At 33.1% G+C, this 19,721-nt stretch overlaps 2 protein-coding genes across 3 annotated transcripts in view; both read left to right on the top strand.

Annotated features, from left to right (window-relative positions):
* LOC129749421 (beta-1,4-glucuronyltransferase 1-like) overlaps positions 1 to 19,721 on the top strand; it is a 324,450-nt gene that overhangs the window by 254,097 nt on the left and 50,632 nt on the right. The window lies entirely within an intron of this gene.
* LOC129749418 (beta-1,4-glucuronyltransferase 1-like) overlaps positions 1 to 19,721 on the top strand; it is a 175,269-nt gene that overhangs the window by 149,880 nt on the left and 5,668 nt on the right. Inside the window, exons 3-5 of the mRNA XM_055744392.1 lie at positions 847 to 1,740; positions 10,055 to 10,401; positions 10,534 to 10,713. Of these exons, the coding sequence (XP_055600367.1) occupies positions 1,354 to 1,740; positions 10,055 to 10,401; positions 10,534 to 10,713 (914 nt within the window). The 5' untranslated portion in view covers positions 847 to 1,353. The remainder of the gene's footprint in view (positions 1 to 846; positions 1,741 to 10,054; positions 10,402 to 10,533; positions 10,714 to 19,721) is intronic.

The raw sequence follows: 19,721 nt of genomic DNA, 5'->3' as shown, positions 1-19,721 counted from the left end.
GATATCGAGGCGTTAGCATATGATAACTTTTGCTACCATACTGTTACTGCTCGGTTGAATTGGAGGTTGGGTTAACTCGAAGCTCATGTAGGGCCCAATTGTCCCAGTCCGTCGAGCACTATCTTAACGCTTCCCTAAACTGGTGCTTCAGAACCCTCGGGCTCTGTTGCCGCTATCCTACTCTAAGCTATTCCACTCTCATGTAAATTTTCCTCTTCTGTCCCCCGATCTGTTTTTCCTTTCCGGGTCAGCCAGGTAGCTCATAAACCCATACAAAAAAAAAAAAACTCTAATCGTACATCTACCGAGGATATGATGGCTAGCATCTTACAAATGCTAAAACCACCAACCCACAAAAAGTGTACTGTTGTATGCCGTGACCGGGATTCGATCTCATGATCGAAGGTTTGGAGGCTATCCTCTACGCCACAGGCTGCGACGAAGGAGCATGCGATATGGTTAATTTTTTGTTCAACTTTAATTTTGTTTTGTAAACAAAGCATGGGAAAAAAATTTCATTTGGGGAAAAAGGAATAAAAAAGCAAAGTTGATGGAAAGAAATTAATATGAACAGAACATTTGTAGCCTTCTAGAAAATCTGCCTGAAGATTGATGTTTTTACAGCAATTGAGTTTGCTGGTCGTTACAGCAATCTTCATTGCTAATAATTTTGCTGGAAAACAAGCGGGCCAAAAATCAGCAACATTTTGCTGGCTTCCATTTCGCTATGTAGGAGTGTCTTAATCCTAGCAAACAGAAAGAATTATTTCCAATTTCCGGCATTTTAGGTTCAAAGTAGGCTCACACAACCAAAAATAAAGATTCCATTTTGTTCTCCTATTTCAGGTGACGTTACCAGTGCGGATCGATTGACAAATACAAACAATAAACCTAAATAGTAGGAGCTTATAATCCCTATCTATGCCTACTGAGGAGCAGAACGACCGTATTTTATTGCATCACAGTAGGCCGACCGGTGGTAAAATTCGAAGAGCACACCGACTGGAAGGACGCTACAATGACGTCAAAACAACGCTCGACGGCCTACTAGAATCGAAACCAGACGGCAGCGTAATCCATAGGACCATTTTTACACGAAACGCATCAAAGACAGCCGGGAGCAGAAGCAGAAGCAAAACTATCCCTCGAGTCCTCCTCTAGATATCTAAGCTTCCCAATTTCTCTAAACCTAGTATCGCAATATCAGCTGAGACCATCTTGCCTGACATTCTCCACTTTTTGGATCGAATTAGATACACTTCTTTTGGCAAAGGAAGGCAAGTGTTTCGAAACGCACAAAACAAAGGTTAGCTTTCTACCTTACGAACACACTTACACATCAACCATCAACGTATGAAACAGCTAAAGGACCACCGGAGTAAGCTGATCAGAATGTTGACCCGTCGGAATTGGCTGCTACGGTGCAGCATCCTGATCAATGTGGCGGTGTTGCTGTACCTGTGCAGCCATCTGCTGATCGGGGGCGGAAACTTTGCCCTCGGCCCTGCCTATATCATATCGGCCGATACGGACACAACGATTGCGGCTGCGGCGTCTGGCGGCGGCTATCGGGGGCACTTGCCGGCCAAGGTTGCCCAGCAGTTGAGGCAAGAGGAGCGACTCGAGGAGCTGCTGGAATCGTCCCAGCAGCTTGCCCAGCAGCAGCAGCAACAGCAACAGTCCCAGAATCAGCAGCAGCATCAGCACAACAATGTGGTGGTGAAGATTCAGGAAAACGGGGTGAGTGTCCTATTTGTAGAAGCTAATGTAGCTTTAAAACAGTACAGGAGAATTTTAAACCTATTATCCAGGGTCTGGAATATTCCTTATTCCTTAGACAAATGACTAGAATTTTCGACAAAAATTAGAATTCTTTAAGGGTTTAACAACCATTAATCCATATTCAAGTATTTTCGTCTTCTCGGTACTCGAACTGACTACTTATTTACCACCAAAAGCAAAAATATGTCAACACCTTACGAGCCCGTTAGGACATGATTGCCAAATTTGTCACCATAATTACCGTGCAGTGTTTAATCTGACCAACAACAGTTCATCAACTCAGGGAGTACCTACATCTTCCTCGGCTTAACTGTGAAAGAGTCACGTAAAAGTGCTTAATGCATTCCGCATTTGGAAATCTCTTAGCTCTGTGACGCATTAAATCAACTGCCAAATAAAGTGGCAGCAGAAAAACATTCCAAAATGCATCACTCTCGAGTCTCGTCCAATTGAGGTCGACCGGACTATCTTCTTACCTTTCAAAGGTGGGACTGTTCCTCAAATGCACTGGGGATGAATTTTGGAAGTACGTGGTCCATCTTCTACCATCGTCTGTAGTTGAGATGCTGCTGTGAGAAGCAAGCAAAAAACGAATGTGGCACGGAAATGCAAATTCAAACGCATCTTTGTGCCAATCATTTCAGCATTATTAATCAGCCGAATTTCGATGGGATTGTCAATACGGAAATGTGGTGCATGTTTGATAATCCACTTTAAAAGAAGCCAGGCGCGAAGATGATGATGATTAAGACGTTTTTTCCCAGGATGAAGATTGACGTGTAAAGTAAACGAGTATTGAATTTCTTTGATGATTCATTTATACCACTGAAATGGCGTGGGTTGAATAATTTTTATGAATTTTCAGTAATAGAATTCAAAATTTTACCTGTCACATGAAATTAAATGAGAGAAGTTTACTGATCTTATTTTAAAGGATTTTTCCTTAAGCATTTTTTTTGAAATAAGAAAATTTTCAAACATGTCAAAAATAAAAATCTTTGACACTCCCACTCTTTTCCAAAACAGTCCTGGGTAGTCAATTGACTCGACCGGGAATACCGGAAAAATTTGGGAATTGAAAATCGCACCGATAAATCTGGGAAAAAATCGTGAACTTACTCCTAGAAAATTAATAAAGGAAACTGAAATTCAGTTTTAGCTCCAAGATCAGGGATTCAACCGAAAATTCAAAATCATAATTTAAATTTCCAAAAAACTACAGTAAAACACAATCGAACATAAAACAAAAACGAGAATAAACCGAGATACTGATGAGTTTAAAATGAGACAGAAAATTACAGGACAAAGAAAAGAAAGAAAAAGGGAAGAAAGGCACAAATACGAGTTAAAAATCAAACAAAAATGAGACAAAAGGCGATAAAACAATGAAATATGACATAATTTACAAAAAAGGGATAACTAAATGTCAAATTAGAGAAAATGAGATAAAAATGAGACAAAGGCCAAACAAAAATGACAAAAAAAGAAAAAAAAATGACAAAAATGATAGAAATGACGAAATGAGTCGAAAATGAGACAAAAATGAGGACAAAATTTACAAAATAATGCAAATACGAGACAAAATTGTGACAAAAATGGGATAAAAATAAGACAAAAATGAGATTAAAAATGAGAAAAACAATTGAAAATGTTTGAAAATGAGACAAAAATGAGAGAAAGAAAAATAGAATAAAATGAATTAAAGTAGACAAAAATGAGACAAAATTAAGACAAAAATGAACCAAAATAAGGACAAAATTAAATAAACATTTGACAAAAATAAGACAACAATTTGACGAAAATTGAGAAAATGAGACAAAAATAAGTCAAGATGAGACCAAAATAAGTAAAAAACGAGACTTAAATGAGACTTAAATGCAACATATATAAGACACTAATTAGACAAAAATAAGACAAAAATTAGACAAAAATTAGATCAAAATGAGATAGAAATAAATCAGAAATGGAACAAAAATAAGACAAAAATAAGACAAATAAAGTGTTAAGAATGAGAAGAAATTGAAACAAAAACAATAGAAAAAATGAGACAGTAAGAGATAATTCCAGATATTCGGACAAATTGACAAACAAAAAAAATGACAAATAGAGAGAACGAAATGTTTAAGTCCAATGAGATAAAAATGAGATAAATATCACAGAAAATAAAAAAAAAATGACAAAAATGTCAAAAATGATTTAAAAATATGACACAAATCAGACAAAATGAGAAAAAAATTTGGACAAACATTTTACGAAAATGAGAAAACAATGAAACAAGATTATTCAAAAATGTGATAAAAATAACACAAGAAAGTGACAAAAGAATACAAAAATTAGACGAAAAAAACAATGATGAGACAAAAATCAAACAAAAATGAGTTGAAAATGAGACACAAATGAGACAAAATGAGACAAAATTGATAAAAATTAGATCAAATGAATCAATAAAGTGACAAAAGGATACAAAAACTAGACGAAAAAAAACAATGATGAGACAAAAATCAGACAAAAATGAGATACAAATGAGACAAAAATAATACAACAATCAGTCAAAAATGAGACAAAAATTGATAATAAATGAGATACAAAAATTAGACAAAAATGAGACAAAAATGGGTCAAAAATGATACAAAAATGAATCTATTGAACTCATCAGTTCGAAAAAATGTGTAGAAAAAGTATCACTAGTTCTGATCTCTCTTCAATTGCCTGTAAATTGAAAACTAAATTACTAATTTTACTGGAACCTATAGCCCAAAACTGCCTCGAAGAATGAGATGAGAAATTCAGAAAGTCTCATAAAATTTGTTCAAGTGTCGAACATCAATACAATAATTACCAAAAAACTATCAATCTTATAAAAACCAAAGAAAATTAAAGTTCAATTTTGAATCCAGAGCTCTTTATTGCAAATTTGGAAATATAAAAAGATGCAAATATTTGACAAAAATGAGACAAAATGAGACAAAAATGGGACAAACATGATACAAAATTGAGACAAAAATGAAAAAAAAAAATGAAGACAAACATAAAACAAACGTTTGACAAAAATGAGACAAAAATTTGACAAAAATGAGACAACAATTGAAAAAAATAAAACAAAAATAAGTCAAGATGAGACAAAAATGAGTCAAAAACGCGACTAAAATGAGACTTAGCTGCGGAATAAATAAGACAATAATGAGACAAAATTAAGACAAAAATGAGACAAAATTGAAACAAATATAAGTCAGAAATGGAACAAAACTGAGACAAAGTGAGACAAAAAAAAGACAAATAACTCGTAAAAAGTTAGACAAAATGGAGACAAAAATAATACAAACATTTGACAAAAATGCAACAAAACTAGAAAAAAAATGCAAATGGAGATGATCCCAGATATTTACGCAAATTGACATAACTAAAACTTCAAATAACAAAACAAAAGAAAAATGACAAAGTAGAAAGAACGAAATGTTTTAAATCCAACGAGATAAAAATGAGACAAATACCAAAAAAAAAAAATTCAAAAAATAAAAAATTCACAAAATTGTCAACAATGATACAAAAATATGACAAAAATCACACAAAAATTAGACAAACATTTTACGAAAATGAGACAACAATAAAATTCAAATAAGAGAAAAATGAGATTAAAATAAGACAAAAAAGCGACAAAATGATACAAAAATGAGACGAAAAAAACAATGATGAGACAAAAATGAGATAAAAATAAAACAAAACTAATACAACAAAGAGTCAAAACTCAGAAAAAAAATTGATCAAAAATTAGTCAAGAACGAGACAAAAATGAGACAAAAATGAGGCAGAAATAAGACAAAAATTTTAAGAAATAGGACAAAAATGAGACAAATATGAAACAAAAAAAGGACCAAAATGAAACTATTTAACTCATCATTTCGATAAAATCTGTAAAAAAGATTCATAAGTTCTGATCTCTCTTCAATTGCCTGTTAATTGAAAACTAAATTACTTATTTTACCGGAACTTAGACTTAAAAACTACCTCGAAGAATGAGTTGAGAAATTAAGGAAATCTCATAAAATTTGTTCAAGTATCGCACATCAATACAATAATTAACAAAAAAAAAATCAATCATATAAAAACCAAGGAAAGCAATGTTAAATATTCCTTTCGAAACTTAAATGCTCTAGAAATAAAAAAAAATACAGTGGAAGATTCTGAGTTTCATGAAAGATTTTCATCTTTTCCATATCTCAAACTTTAATATGCTGCAAAATAATCCTCAAAATTGTTAAATCAAGACTATAGCATCAAGTCCATATGTTTTATTTACTTTTGAAGTCAGAATTCAAGATGCAAAAACAATGTACGGTAAATGATTTCTAATTAGTTATTTCTTGCAACCAAAAAATTATTGCAGCAATTTATTGTTGGAAAAATCCAGTTTTACAACGAGTGGCATACGACATTTCATTTAAATTTGGAATAAACCCCTTTGAAAATCCATTAATAAACCTAGAAGAAGTTCATCTTAACAAATAACCACATGTTAACGACTTTGTCAAATGACTGAGAATCTCGGATCAAGTTGTTCGTGGACAGTACTTTTGCAGGCAAAAAAACAGTATGTTTAAAAAAAAAATCGCTGAAATTTGAAATCTTTACAAAACTTGGCTAAAGCAGAAGATAAATTCTTCGGAAAATGGTAGGGTCAACTAAAGTTATTTTAAAAAATATCATTATTTTTTGTTCTTACAACTGTTCATATTTACCCAGGTGAATATAGGGAAATATGGAACACTGTTGAGATTATTGTTACTTGAAGTTTTTTTTAATGTCAGCAACATATCTAGTGGAATCTAAACACTGCGTCTAAATACGATTTGTGGTTTTCCAAAATTTTTCCTTAATTAGTCATGAGGATTTTTTTTTAACCACAAAGGAAAACGAAATCTTGTCCTACAATCTCATATTCACAGATTTTTGAAAGTGATGGCGTTATGTATAACGGTTTATTTGAAGATCTTGACGGTTATTGGTATTTAAACATTAAAGATAAGTTCAGATAATCAAACAATGCCTAAAAACAAGCGTTCATAGTAACCCCGTGTTTTGAAAAAAACATGGGCAATTATAAATAACTATCTGCGGATCAGTGAGATAAATGTTTAGCAAAAATTTATATTATACTTAAAGATGCATCCTTTACTGACCTCTGAAAACAACATTTTTACTGAATTTACTGTGACATAGGAGTTACACGATTAAACGTCCTTAGATCAATTTCATGTTTTCAGAGTCGTGAATTATGTGAGCTGTAGTAACACATTTCTGTAACTTTTTAAAAAAACTGATAGAATGTCACATGACAAACGATTGATTGAAAAGTCCTGTTTCACACACCATTTTTAAATCTATTGTTAACATGATTTAAAAACTCATAACGATTTGTGTAGAATGTTTTAACTACCATTTTTATGAAATGCCTTGAAAACTAGAATATGATTCTTCTATGAGTTCAATGATTTGAATGTTATGAAACAACCAAATCAATGATATAAGTTGAAAATTTTGCTATATGCCGAAGAGAATAGACAATCAAAGCTTGGAAAACTTTGAATTTTTGACCGGGAAAACAGGGAAAAAATCCGGAGTTTCAGAATGAAAAAAGTAGTGGCCACCCTGCATCTAGACTACTTCAGAACAGTCATACAAGTTTGAAAAGATCAATTTACAGTTCAAGTTGACCATTTTAATTGAAATTATTTATATATGTTTTCGTATGGTTGCCTTGAACTTTTTCAAACGATTTTTTTTAATGTACACAACAATCGTAAAAAAAAAACTTGTGGAATAGAATATTGATGCATTTTGTCCGTTCATCCAAGGAAATAGTCTCGGGTAGGTTTTAATGGCAATCTTGGGGCAACACTTTAGCAAGGTTTCTGATTGTATCATTTTAAAAGAGACCGGATGGCGCTCTCTTCAGTGATAGTGGAGGCTATCAGATTATCGACTACCGTAATACGGGGTAATATTGATCACTTTTTTCAATATTTTTCGATTATTTTTTCTGTTAAGGGGAATGTGGTATGTTCCATATTTTAAAAACCAGTAAACATGGTTGCAGAAGTTTATTAGACTACTTTAAATTTGATTTAAAAATCGATTTCTTCTCAGTTTTAAATCTGATGCTTTGGTCAGTCTCTTTTTTCGACGGTTTTACGAGTTTTCTTGATCCTAAAGGATACAAAACACCTTCATAATCTTTAAAAATGCTAGTAAATAAATTCTACCTTGCTTTTTAACGTTTTCTTTTAAAAACATTTCGAAAAAATAACTGTTATGGTGCATACATTTAGGGGCAAAAATTAAATTAATTGCTGAATAGTTTGAGCTACAAAATACAAATAAAATTTTACCTTCACACATTCCTCTAGACCCTCCCACTATTTCCATTTTCATTTTTTCCTCAAAGTTTACCATTTGATAGGGTTCCTACCCATTTGTCCAATACGGGCTTACTCTTGGAAAATGTCTTTATTTTTTAAATATAGAAAATTTATCACTAAATGACTATAAAAATAGCACTATAAATACACATTTACAAAGAAAAATAGTTGTTTTTTCACTTTCAACAACCCTTTTGCATCTAAATGCTTTTTGGTATCATCGGGAGAACTGTTTGTTTTCAAGCCTTAGAAAACGTTGATATTTTAGGATTTTGAAATTGAATTATTACTAATAGAAAAAAAATTCGAATACAAACCAAATTTTGCCTGTTTAATACTCCATTAATAGGCTTTGAAATGTTGAAAACAGTTTTAAAAAAATTTAACTATAGACTGAGTTATTGATGATAGTGTGCAAAAATGTATCGTTGGTTAAAATTACCCCGGTGATCAAAGTTACCCGTTTTACGGTATTCAATTTGCGTATACAAGGTGAAAATCTATACCTATGTGGTCCTAGTATTTCTTCAGAATTTTCTTCTGATACATTCATGATCGTCAATTCATGATACACAATGATGCGAGGATGAATGTATGTGAATCAGTCAGTGAGCGACGTTCGAAATGTACCATCAAGTATGTCAATCACTATTGATTTGCCACGAGTAGTGACGGTAGCTCCCGATGGAGCATGGTATTTTTTTTCTATTTAGTAAGAGCACCTGTATCCTTGGTCCAAACAGCCGGCTTATACCGTAATTGTTTTCTCCCCTCGATCAGTGTTCCACCGTACCCGACAAAAACAAACACAAATCGTCGCTAGTGTATTGCTACCTCACTCACTCACACACTCTCTCGCAACACTGGCAAAATTATCGGTGGGCCACCGTCCGTAAGCAAAACTCCACCAGGTCAAAACCAGTGCAACATCGTCCGAATAAACAAACAGTTTGACAGCACCTAGTGGTGCACCAGTGCAACACTAGTGCACCACTCGGCATAAACAAATACGGTATTAGACTCAAATTTCGACCAAAGCAACCACACTGGTGGTCCATTATAGTAGTCCATTATACTAGTTCTAAACAATTTGACAGTTAATACGTTACGAATGATATTGCCATTTTTGCCATCACTGGATTGTTACTACTTTTGTTGGTCCAATTCCTGAAAAATTAGACCAAAAAAGTTCCAACGGAAACTATAGGTAACGACGGGAGTATCACAGCACTCGTAGTAGAAATTTTCTAGCTAAAAACGAGTTCTGATTGCATTTCTTGAGTGATTTTCATAACTTTGAAAAAATATAGATCAATGTAACATTCACACTAAATTCATTCACGAATAAAATCGGTTCTATCATAGCTTGACTCGCAAAGAGAGAAAGTCGTTGCAATCAATGATGAGATTTTTTTAGACCAGTGTGAGCCAAGGAAATTATTTGCAATAAATTGTAAACAAGATATTGGATTCTCACTGCTCTTCTGGATTAATCGATAGTTATGTTGAGTTGAAATTGATTTAAATGTATCGATACCGTGAGGAGCATTTCATTACGCAGTCTGGAGCAGAGAGCTCGACTAGAAAAAACAAAGCTATCATTAATGATTTCCTGCAACGTTCAACGCAGTGCTGCAGAAGCAAGCAATGTAATCAATAATTCATCCCTTGGTGTTGTTTGGCATGTAGATAATTCTTCAGGCAATCGATCTGTCGTCTGCATCGAAATTGCATTGCTGGTAAATTAATTATAGGTGTCTGCGAATTTGCTGCTGTATGTCGTACTCAGTCGAGTACGTGAACCCCATCCGATGACCTTCGAATTGATTGCGTTTCATTTTCTTCAACTTCCACAGATCAGCGTCCAAGAGGTTCCGCAGGTTCCACAACTGGGTCAATCCCAGCAACAGCAACAGCAAGACCGGATGCTTCTGGAGGCCGCTGCCGGAGGTCGAGATGTAGATAATTCTAATAGTAACGTAGAGGATAGTCGATTCGATGTGCCAATAGACGAAACCCTGGGTAACAGTAATCAGAACGGGAACGGTGGTGGTCCAAAGATGGCGCCATCTGGTGGTGGGCCAGAGATCCTTTACCAGGATGGGTCCCTCATGACAGGACCAAACGGAGCGGGAGCTGGTCTCCTGAACGTTAGTGATATCTTTTCGACCACAGCGTCGATCGATCTCGAAATGAAACTGAGGTGAGCGTTTGAATCTTTTAAATTTAGAACTCCGACCTTAAAACACTACGGACTTCATTACTTACCTTTGAAATTGATGGTTCGATATCGAAGATTAATTGTCGCTTTTTTCTCCGCTTCTCCTCCTGCCAGGTCGCTATTGAACTGTCACGATCGTGACTACGAGCCGTACATCGGCCAGCGGGGTGACTTCTGGGTGCTCAAGAACTACGTCCGTGCCGAGCACGGGGAGCTGAGGTGTCACGAGACCATCACCTACACCACGCACGCCGACTACACGTTCCTCGATAATCTGATACCACTGGTCGAAAGGTACGTCAAGTGAAGTTTAATCAACAACATCGTAGGTATTAAGAAAACGTAAACAAAAACAAAAACACAGTGGGCCATGTGATGTGGGGCTGCAACGCTGCCTCAAGGTCAGGGTTCGTCGCTTGCTTTGTTTATGACTTGGCATGATGGCAAAAATGATGTTGATGATGATCGTGATGATAGGGAGTCACATACTTCAAATTTTTGTTTATCGTCGTTGAACTTTTTTTATGAGATCATCAAATTAATTTAAATGTGAGATGGGCCCTGGTTTAAATTTGCTTGAAGGTTTGGGATACTGTGGGGTCTTCCTTTTATTTTCTTGATTAGCTTATTTTCGGGGGTTTTCAGAAGTCTTTAGAATGGTCGCGTCCTATCTTCCGTGGGTTACTTCAGGTCGAGACGATGACTAATTCTACGAAAATATCAATTTAATTACATCGACCAGACGCTTGGCGCCAATTTTATATTGTGGGCCTTCAAAAACACAAAATAAAAAACAAAATATCTTAATTATTTCGTAAAAATATTGAAAACAAAAACAGTAGCACTACTTTTAGGGGCGTTTGTGGAACATTCCTTAGGACTCAACAATCATTTCAAGGTTTTAAGCGATATTTTTTTCTAATAAGAATAACAAAAATTTAAAAGATTACAAAATGACAAAAATGATAAAAGCGACAAAACTGCGAAAACTAACAAAAATGACAAAAATGACAAAAATGACAAAAATGACAAAAATGACAAAAATGACAAAAATGACAAAAATGACAAAAATGACAAAAATGACAAAAATGACAAAAATGACAAAAATGACAAAAATGACAAAAATGACAAAAATGACAAAAATGACAAAAATGACAAAAATGACAAAAATGACAAAAATGACAAAAATGACAAAAATGACAAAAATGACAAAAATGACAAAAATGACAAAAATGACAAAAATGACAAAAATGACAAAAATGACAAAAATGACAAAAATGACAAAAATGACAAAAATGACAAAAATGACAAAAATGACAAAAATGACAAAAATGACAAAAATGACAAAAATGACAAAAATGACAAAAATGACAAAAATGACAAAAATGACAAAAATGACAAAAATGACAAAAATGACAAAAATGACAAAAATGACAAAAATGACAAAAATGACAAAAATGACAAAAATGACAAAAATGACAAAAATGACAAAAATGACAAAAATGACAAAAATGACAAAAATGACAAAAATGACAAAAATGACAAAAATGACAAAAATGACAAAAATGACAAAAATGACAAAAATGACAAAAATGACAAAAATGACCCAAATGACCCTAATGACGAAAATGACAAAAGTGACAAAAATGACAAAAATGACAAAAATGACAAAAATGACAAAAATGACAAAAATGACAAAAATGACAAAAATGACAAAAATGACAAAAATGACAAAAATGACAAAAATGACAAAAATGACAAAAATGAAAAAAATGACAAAAATGACAAAAATGACAAAAATGACAAAAATGACAAAAATGACAAAAATGACAAAAATGACAAATATGACAAAAATGAAAAATGTGACAAAAATGACAAAAATGACAAAAATGACAAAAATGACAAAAATGACAAAAATGACAAAAATGACAAAAATGACAAAAATGACAAAAATGACAAAAATGACAATAATGACAAAAATGACAAAAATGACAAAAATGACAAAAATGACAAAAAATGACAAAAATGACAAAAATGACAAAAATGACAAAAATGACAAAAATGACAAAAATGACAAAAATGACAAAAATGACAAAAATGACAAAAATGACAAAAATGACAAAAATGACAAAAATGACAAAAATGACAAAAATGACAAAAATGACAAAAATGACAAAAATGAAAAAAATGACAAAAATGACCCAAATGACGAAAATGACAAAAATGACAAAAGTGACAAAAATGACAAAAATGACGAAAATGACAAAAATGACAAAAATGACCCAAATGACCCAAATGACGAAAATGACAAAAATGACAAAAATGACAAAAATGACAAAAATGACAAAAATGACAAAAATGACAAAAATGACAAAAATGACAAAAATGACGAAAATGACAAAAATGACAAAAATTACAAAAATGACAAAAATGACCCAAATGACGAAAATGACAAAAATTACAAAAGTGACAAAAATGACAAAAATGACAAAAATGATAAAAATGACAAAAATGACAAAAATGACAAAAATGACAAAAATGACAAAAATGACAAAAATGACAAAAATGACAAAAATGACAAAAATGACACAAATGACAAAAATGACAAAAATGACAAAAATGACAAAAATGACAAAAATGACAAAAATGACAAAAAATGACGACAATGACAAAAATGACAAAAATGACAAAAATGACAAAAATGACAAAAATGACAAGAATGACGAAAATGACAAAAATTACAAAAATTACAAAAAATAAATGACAATAATTACAAAAATAACAAAAAATTATAAAAATTACAAAAATTACAAAATTAACAAAAATGACGAAAAATGACAAAAATGACAAAAATGACAAAAATGACAAAAATGACAAAAATGACAAAAATGACAAAAATGACAAAAATGACAAAAATGACAAAAATGACAAAAATGACAAAAATGACAAAAATGACAAAAATGACAAAAATGACAAAAATGACAAAAATGACAAAAATGACAAAAATGACAAAAATGACAAAAATGACAAAAATGACAAAAATGACAAAAATGACAAAAATGCCAAATTGACAAAAATGAAAAAAATGACAAATTGACAAAAATGACAAAACGACAAAAATGACAAAACGACAAAAATGACAAAAATGACAAAAATAACCAAAATGACAAAAATGACAAAAATGACAAAAATGACAAAAATGACAAAAATGACAAAAATGACAAAAATGACAAAAATGACAAAAATGACAAAAATGACAAAAATGACAAAAATGACAAAAATGACAAAAATGACAAAAATGACAAAAATGACAAAAATGACAAAAATGACAAAAATGACAAAAATGACAAAAATGACAAAAATGACAAAAATGACAAAAATGACAAAAATGACAAAAATGACAAAAATGACAAAAATGACAAAAATGACAAAGATGACAAAAATGACAACAACGACAAAAATGACAAAAATGACAACAATGACAAAAATGACAAAAATGACAAAAATGACAAAAATGACAAAAATGACAAAAATGACAAAAATGACAAAAATGACAAAAATGACAAAAATGACAAAAATGACAAAAATGACAAAAATGACAAAAATGACAAAAATGACAAAAATGACAAAAATGACAAAAATGACAAAAATGATAAAAATGATAAAAAATGACAAAAATGACAAAAATGACAAAAATGACAAAAATGAAAAAAATGAAAAAAAAGTCATAAATAACAGAAATGACAAAAATGACAGAAATGACAAAAATGACAAAAATGACAAAAATGACAAAAATGACAAAAATGCCAAATTGACAAAAATGACAAATTGACAAAAATGACAAAACGACAAAAATTACAGAAATTTGAAAAATCATAAAAATTTCAAAAAATATAAAAAATACAAAAAATAAAGAAATGAAAAACATTACCAAAATTACAGAAATAAAAAAAAATGATAAATCTAACTGAATCAAAGCATCGAAAGATTCCTTTTAATTCAACCACAGTTTACGATCAGACACTTGAGTGAGCAGACGTGTTTTTTGAGAGTCGTACAAACTTATTGTGAGCTATCTCTAACCACGTGGTCACTAGAGGGGAAGACCCTCCTTTTGGTCTTTTAGTAAAGTTTCCTTGTACCAGCAAGGCCTGGAAATGTCGGACGGTGTCATTAAAAATACACTAGTTTTTCGGTTCCCGGAGCACGCTGCCGGACCCACGCTTGTGGAGATGGCACGGTTCGTTAAAAATTTCGATGCTGACAAAAACAAGATGGAGTCGAGTTATAAGATTTCGGACGAGAGATGTGTATGCATCAAATTTAAAACAGAACAGGATATGAAAGAAGCTATTCTTCAAAACTCCGAGAGCCAGGAATTCCAATATTCAAATGGGAAAACAGTGCAAGTGCAGATGTCAGTAGCAGGTGGGTGCTTGCGTTATGTTCGGATATTCGATCTTCCTCCGGAAATATCCGATCTAGAAGTTTCTGTTGTACTCGGAAAGTATGGACATGTTAAACGCTCTGTTCGAGAGAAATTCCCCCCAGAGTTGGAACTCAATTTATATACTGGTGTCCGTGGAGTCTATATGGACATAAAAAAAGACATACCATCAACGCTGTACTTTTTGAACCGTAGGGGTCGAATCTACTACGAAGGTTTAAAACACAAATGTTTCGTATGTAAAGAAGAGGGCCATCTGAAGGCCAATTGTCCGAGGAAGTCAAACAATACCAGTGTACCAAGCATTGAAAATGACATCGCCACTCCCGGTGGTAGCCATGGAAAACCAGAGCCTAGTTCGTATGCAAATGCACTCAAGAATGCAGTTACCCACAACGTAAATGAGCTCCTGAGTGAAAATGCGGAAAAGTTAGAACTCAGCATGGTTGTGCTGAAATCTTCTATTGGAGATATTAAAGAGAGAGGAGAGGGAGTGACGGAAAACGACGTAGTCGACGATGGTAAAGATGGGCGAGAGCGAGAGGTTGATTCGGAATCTAGCGGAGAAGAAATGGACACATCACAGCCGGAGAAATTGGAAGAGAGGCTTGGCAAGCGTCCACTGATCGCGGAGAAGTCGACGTCCGATACGGAAGGTGATGCGAGAGGGCGCCGAACTATCGAGAGGAGTAGGAAGAAGCTGCACAAGGCCGGTGGGGCTGACCCGATAAACGCTTTGGAAATCATCGCAAAAAAATCGCAGGAGCGAGGAGGTAAATTACGAGAGCGATCTGGTGCAAACAACAGATCGCGCAGTCGGGTAGATGATGGTAATAAATCTGTCAAGTGAGGAGTGTACATGTTTGGGTGTTGGGTGGTGGGTTTTCTGCCTTACTTCATGTCTGTGTATATGTATATGTGTTGTTTAAAACTCAATGCACTATGAATTTTACTAGAAAAGTTGCTTCAATCAACATAAATTCCATTACAGTAAACGTCAAAAAACTACTACTGAAGGATTTTATAATCAACAACGATTTGGATGTGGTTCTGTTACAGGAGGTGTCGTTTAATGATTTTAGTTTTCTTCCAAGCTTCCATGCTTATGTGAATAGGAGTGGTGATAATGTGGGTACTGCCATACTCATCAGGAAAACTCTTGATTTTGCACAACCTTTGCTTGATCCTAGTGGGAGGCTTTCTTCTATAATGCTCAATAACATAAACATAATTAATGTATACGGTCACTCAGGATCTCAGAGAAAAAGTGTGAGAGATGTTTTATTTAGGGAAACAATTGTTCCACATTTGAAGAAATCTAATACCAGGTGGACTCTTGTGGGAGGAGATTTTAATTGCATTTTAGATGCTAATGATTGCAAAAGTGACGTAAAACAGTTTTGCAAAGGCTTAGAAGATTTTGTAGATTTGTTGAAATTAAAAGATGTAGGAAAAAATAGTCATCAATTTACATTTTACAGACTGAATTCAGCTTCGCGATTGGACAGATTTTACGTTGACTCTGATTTCGCAAATCATGTTAAAAAGTTTGAAACTCTCCCATTACCTTTTTCTGATCACCATGGAATAGTTTTGACGTTCAGGATCAATCCCTCTGAAGTTGCCCCAGTGTGGGGGCGTGGATACTGGAAAGTTAATGATCAACTACTTAGAAATGATGATACTTGTTTGGAATTTAGAAATATGTATCTAAATTTGAAGAAAAGAGTGAAATACAGTAACAATTTTTCAGAATGGTGGTCATACGATTTCAAATCGAAAACCCGACAATTTTTCAAAACAAAATCTTTTGAGATGAACCGCAAACATGCAGTAGATAAAGCTAAAAACCTTCGAATTCTGGATAGCCTGATGGAAAGCCAAACTCGAGGAAAAAATGTTTTCAATGAAATGCAACAGGTTAAATCTGATATACTTGCTCTTGAACAAAAACGTATTATTCACCATGCAAGCCATTTCCAGCCATCAACTATGTTGGAAAGTGAAAAAATTAGTATTTTTCAAATGTCGAAACTATTGAAACAGGAAACCAAAAGAACTAAAATGAAAATAGACTCCCCCGAAAATAAAAGTACGAAACAAATTGTTTTTGATTATTACAAGGAAAATTTTGAAATTGTACATACCTTATCCAACCCACCGAATCGATTTGAAAATATTAATAAGTTCCTAACACGTGATCAAAATGATACCCTGGTGTCTCCAATTGATGAGAACGAATTGAGAAGTACAATCAAAGCTGCGAGTAAGAAAAAAACGCCAGGACCAGATGGTCTTACATATGAGTTCTACGGACAATACCTCGAAATAGTTAAAGATGATATGCTGAAGCTTTTCAACGGTTTTTTAGACGGTTCAATTATGATGCAAGAGAATTTCGCAAGTGGAGTGATAAAGCTTATCTTTAAAACAGGAAATTCCAATGATCTTGGTAACTATCGTCCTATTAGTCTGTTAAATACCGACTATAAAATTTTTGCCAAGATAATTGCCAATCGTTTATCAAAATACACTCCAAGTCTCCTTGGTGATGGACAGACAGCTGGTGTTGGAAAAAAATCGTGTATTACTAATTTGGATCGCCTAAGAACGATAATTTTAAAAGCACAACAATCAAAGAAAGTGAAATGTGCAATTCTTACATTGGATCTCCAGAAAGCCTTTGACTCTGTGAATCATACAGAGCTTTTCAACGTCTTGCGAAAATTTGAATTTTCACAACAATTCATTGCATTAATTAAAAATCTTTACACAAATGCTTCTTCTCAAGTTATCGTTAATGGAACCCTGACAAATTCTTTTCACATACAACGTTCTGTAAGACAAGGTTGTCCCTTGTCAATGATCTTATTCTCGTTATACATAGAACCGCTGATACGTAGATTGAGTGATAACTTACCTGGTATTTTTATAGATGGAAATTTTCTCAACGTTTTCGCGTATGCGGATGACCTAACCTTGATTATCCGAAATGATGTTGAATTTGACCAGGTTCTGAAAATAACATCTGAATACGAACTGACTGCTGGTATCAAATTAAATGAGAAAAAATCAGGTTTTATGCGATTAAATAACTGCGTTTTGGGCCCGCAACAAATCTCGGAAAAGAACAGCTTAAAAATTCTAGGGATCATTATCAAAGAAAACTTTAAAGAAATGGTACTTTTAAACTACGAAAAATTGATAAATTCACTAAAAAGCACAAGTCGAATTCATAACTCAAGGAAATTAAATTTATGGGAAAGAGTTTTCATTCTCAATACATATTTACTTTCGAAGTTGTGGTATGTAGCACAAGTCCTCACTCCAGATAATAGTCACATTGCGGAAATAAAAAAGATAACCGGATATTTCTTATGGAACACGAATTTCTTTAAGGTTGCAAGAAACCAAATGTATCTGGATTATGCGAAAGGAGGACTTAAACTCATGGACCCTGAAAATCAGTGTAAAGCACTTTTCATTAAAAGATTGATAGTAGATGATGACTCAAGATTCCAACATTTTTTCCTCAAAAATAATCTTAAAGGTTTGACAATAAATGCCAAAAAAATGGATTGACATAGCGAAAAATCTCCCACAAGATATAGTTTATAGCACACGAGATTTTTATAGTAAATTTATCAATGATTTACAAATAAAGCCCCAGATAGAAGACAAATATCCCGAAATTTGGTGGGGAAACATATGGGAAAATATAAGTAAAAACTATTTGACATTAGAAGCAAAATCATGCGTTTTCCTAGTCTTTAATGACGTTATTTCTAACAAAGTTAAGATGTTTAACTATACTAACAGGGTTGATAGTCCGCTTTGTGATTTGTGTGGTAAACCAGATACTAACTTTCATAGAATTAAATGTTGTGTAAATTCACATGTAGTTTGGAAATGGGTGGAGAAAATTCTCAAGCATAATCTTAAATTAAAATTGAATGATCCTGATGAAATTCTGTACTGTGGTGTTCCCCATAAAAATTATAAAAAGAAAGCAGGTCTTTGGTTAGTGGTTGAAGCTATAGCTTATAATATAGTGCATTTTAAAAATCCTAGTTTATTCTGTTTCCAGAAAATTATCAGAGAGTATAGATGGAACAATAGAATAGCATTTGTAAATCATTTTAAAACATATCTTGATATATGTTGAGGTTTTACCTATTTACTACTATTATTGTATGAATGTGTTATACTAAATATGTTGTACTTAGGTTAAGGATTTGTTAAATAAAGTTTAAAAATTAAAAAAAAAAAAAACCACGGTAAATGAAAAGTTCATATACCAGTATTTCGATAGCAACTTACTACCTTCTTCAGTAAACGTTTTCTAACAGAAGTTTCTCTTGAAAATCTGAGATGCTCAACTGTTTTGAGAATTTGGAGATTTCCATTTCCAAAAAACTTTCATTCTCTTAAATTTACGTATAATAATTATGATGAAACGAACTCACCAAATAATCTTTGATATTCGTTGGTCGGTTCAACTTTCCAGTCAGCTCTTGACGGATTCCTGCTCTACACAGCGGCCTTGGAAAACGATGCTCAAAGTCTTTACTTCGCCGAGGGAGACTGTTTCTTTCCTGACGATCACTTTCAACGATTGACACATACTTCCAAGTACGATATTTAATTTTTTTGGCAAGTTTTGAATCAATTTAACTACTAAAATATTAAAAAAATAAATTTTTTCACTCCGGAATGAAAATAAAACGCATTCGTCTCCAACGAATCATGGTCTCCTATTTCATATAACTTCCGTGAATTTCCCAGGGGAAAAAATTGGGTTCTAGAGAGTTAATAAAGATCCTTTTTGATGTCTGATGTTTCCAATATTTTACAT

This window comes from Uranotaenia lowii, chromosome 2 (genome assembly GCF_029784155.1).
Source record: "Uranotaenia lowii strain MFRU-FL chromosome 2, ASM2978415v1, whole genome shotgun sequence".
Taxonomy (NCBI): domain Eukaryota; kingdom Metazoa; phylum Arthropoda; class Insecta; order Diptera; family Culicidae; genus Uranotaenia; species Uranotaenia lowii.
This window is presented reverse-complemented; position numbering and strand designations above follow the sequence as displayed.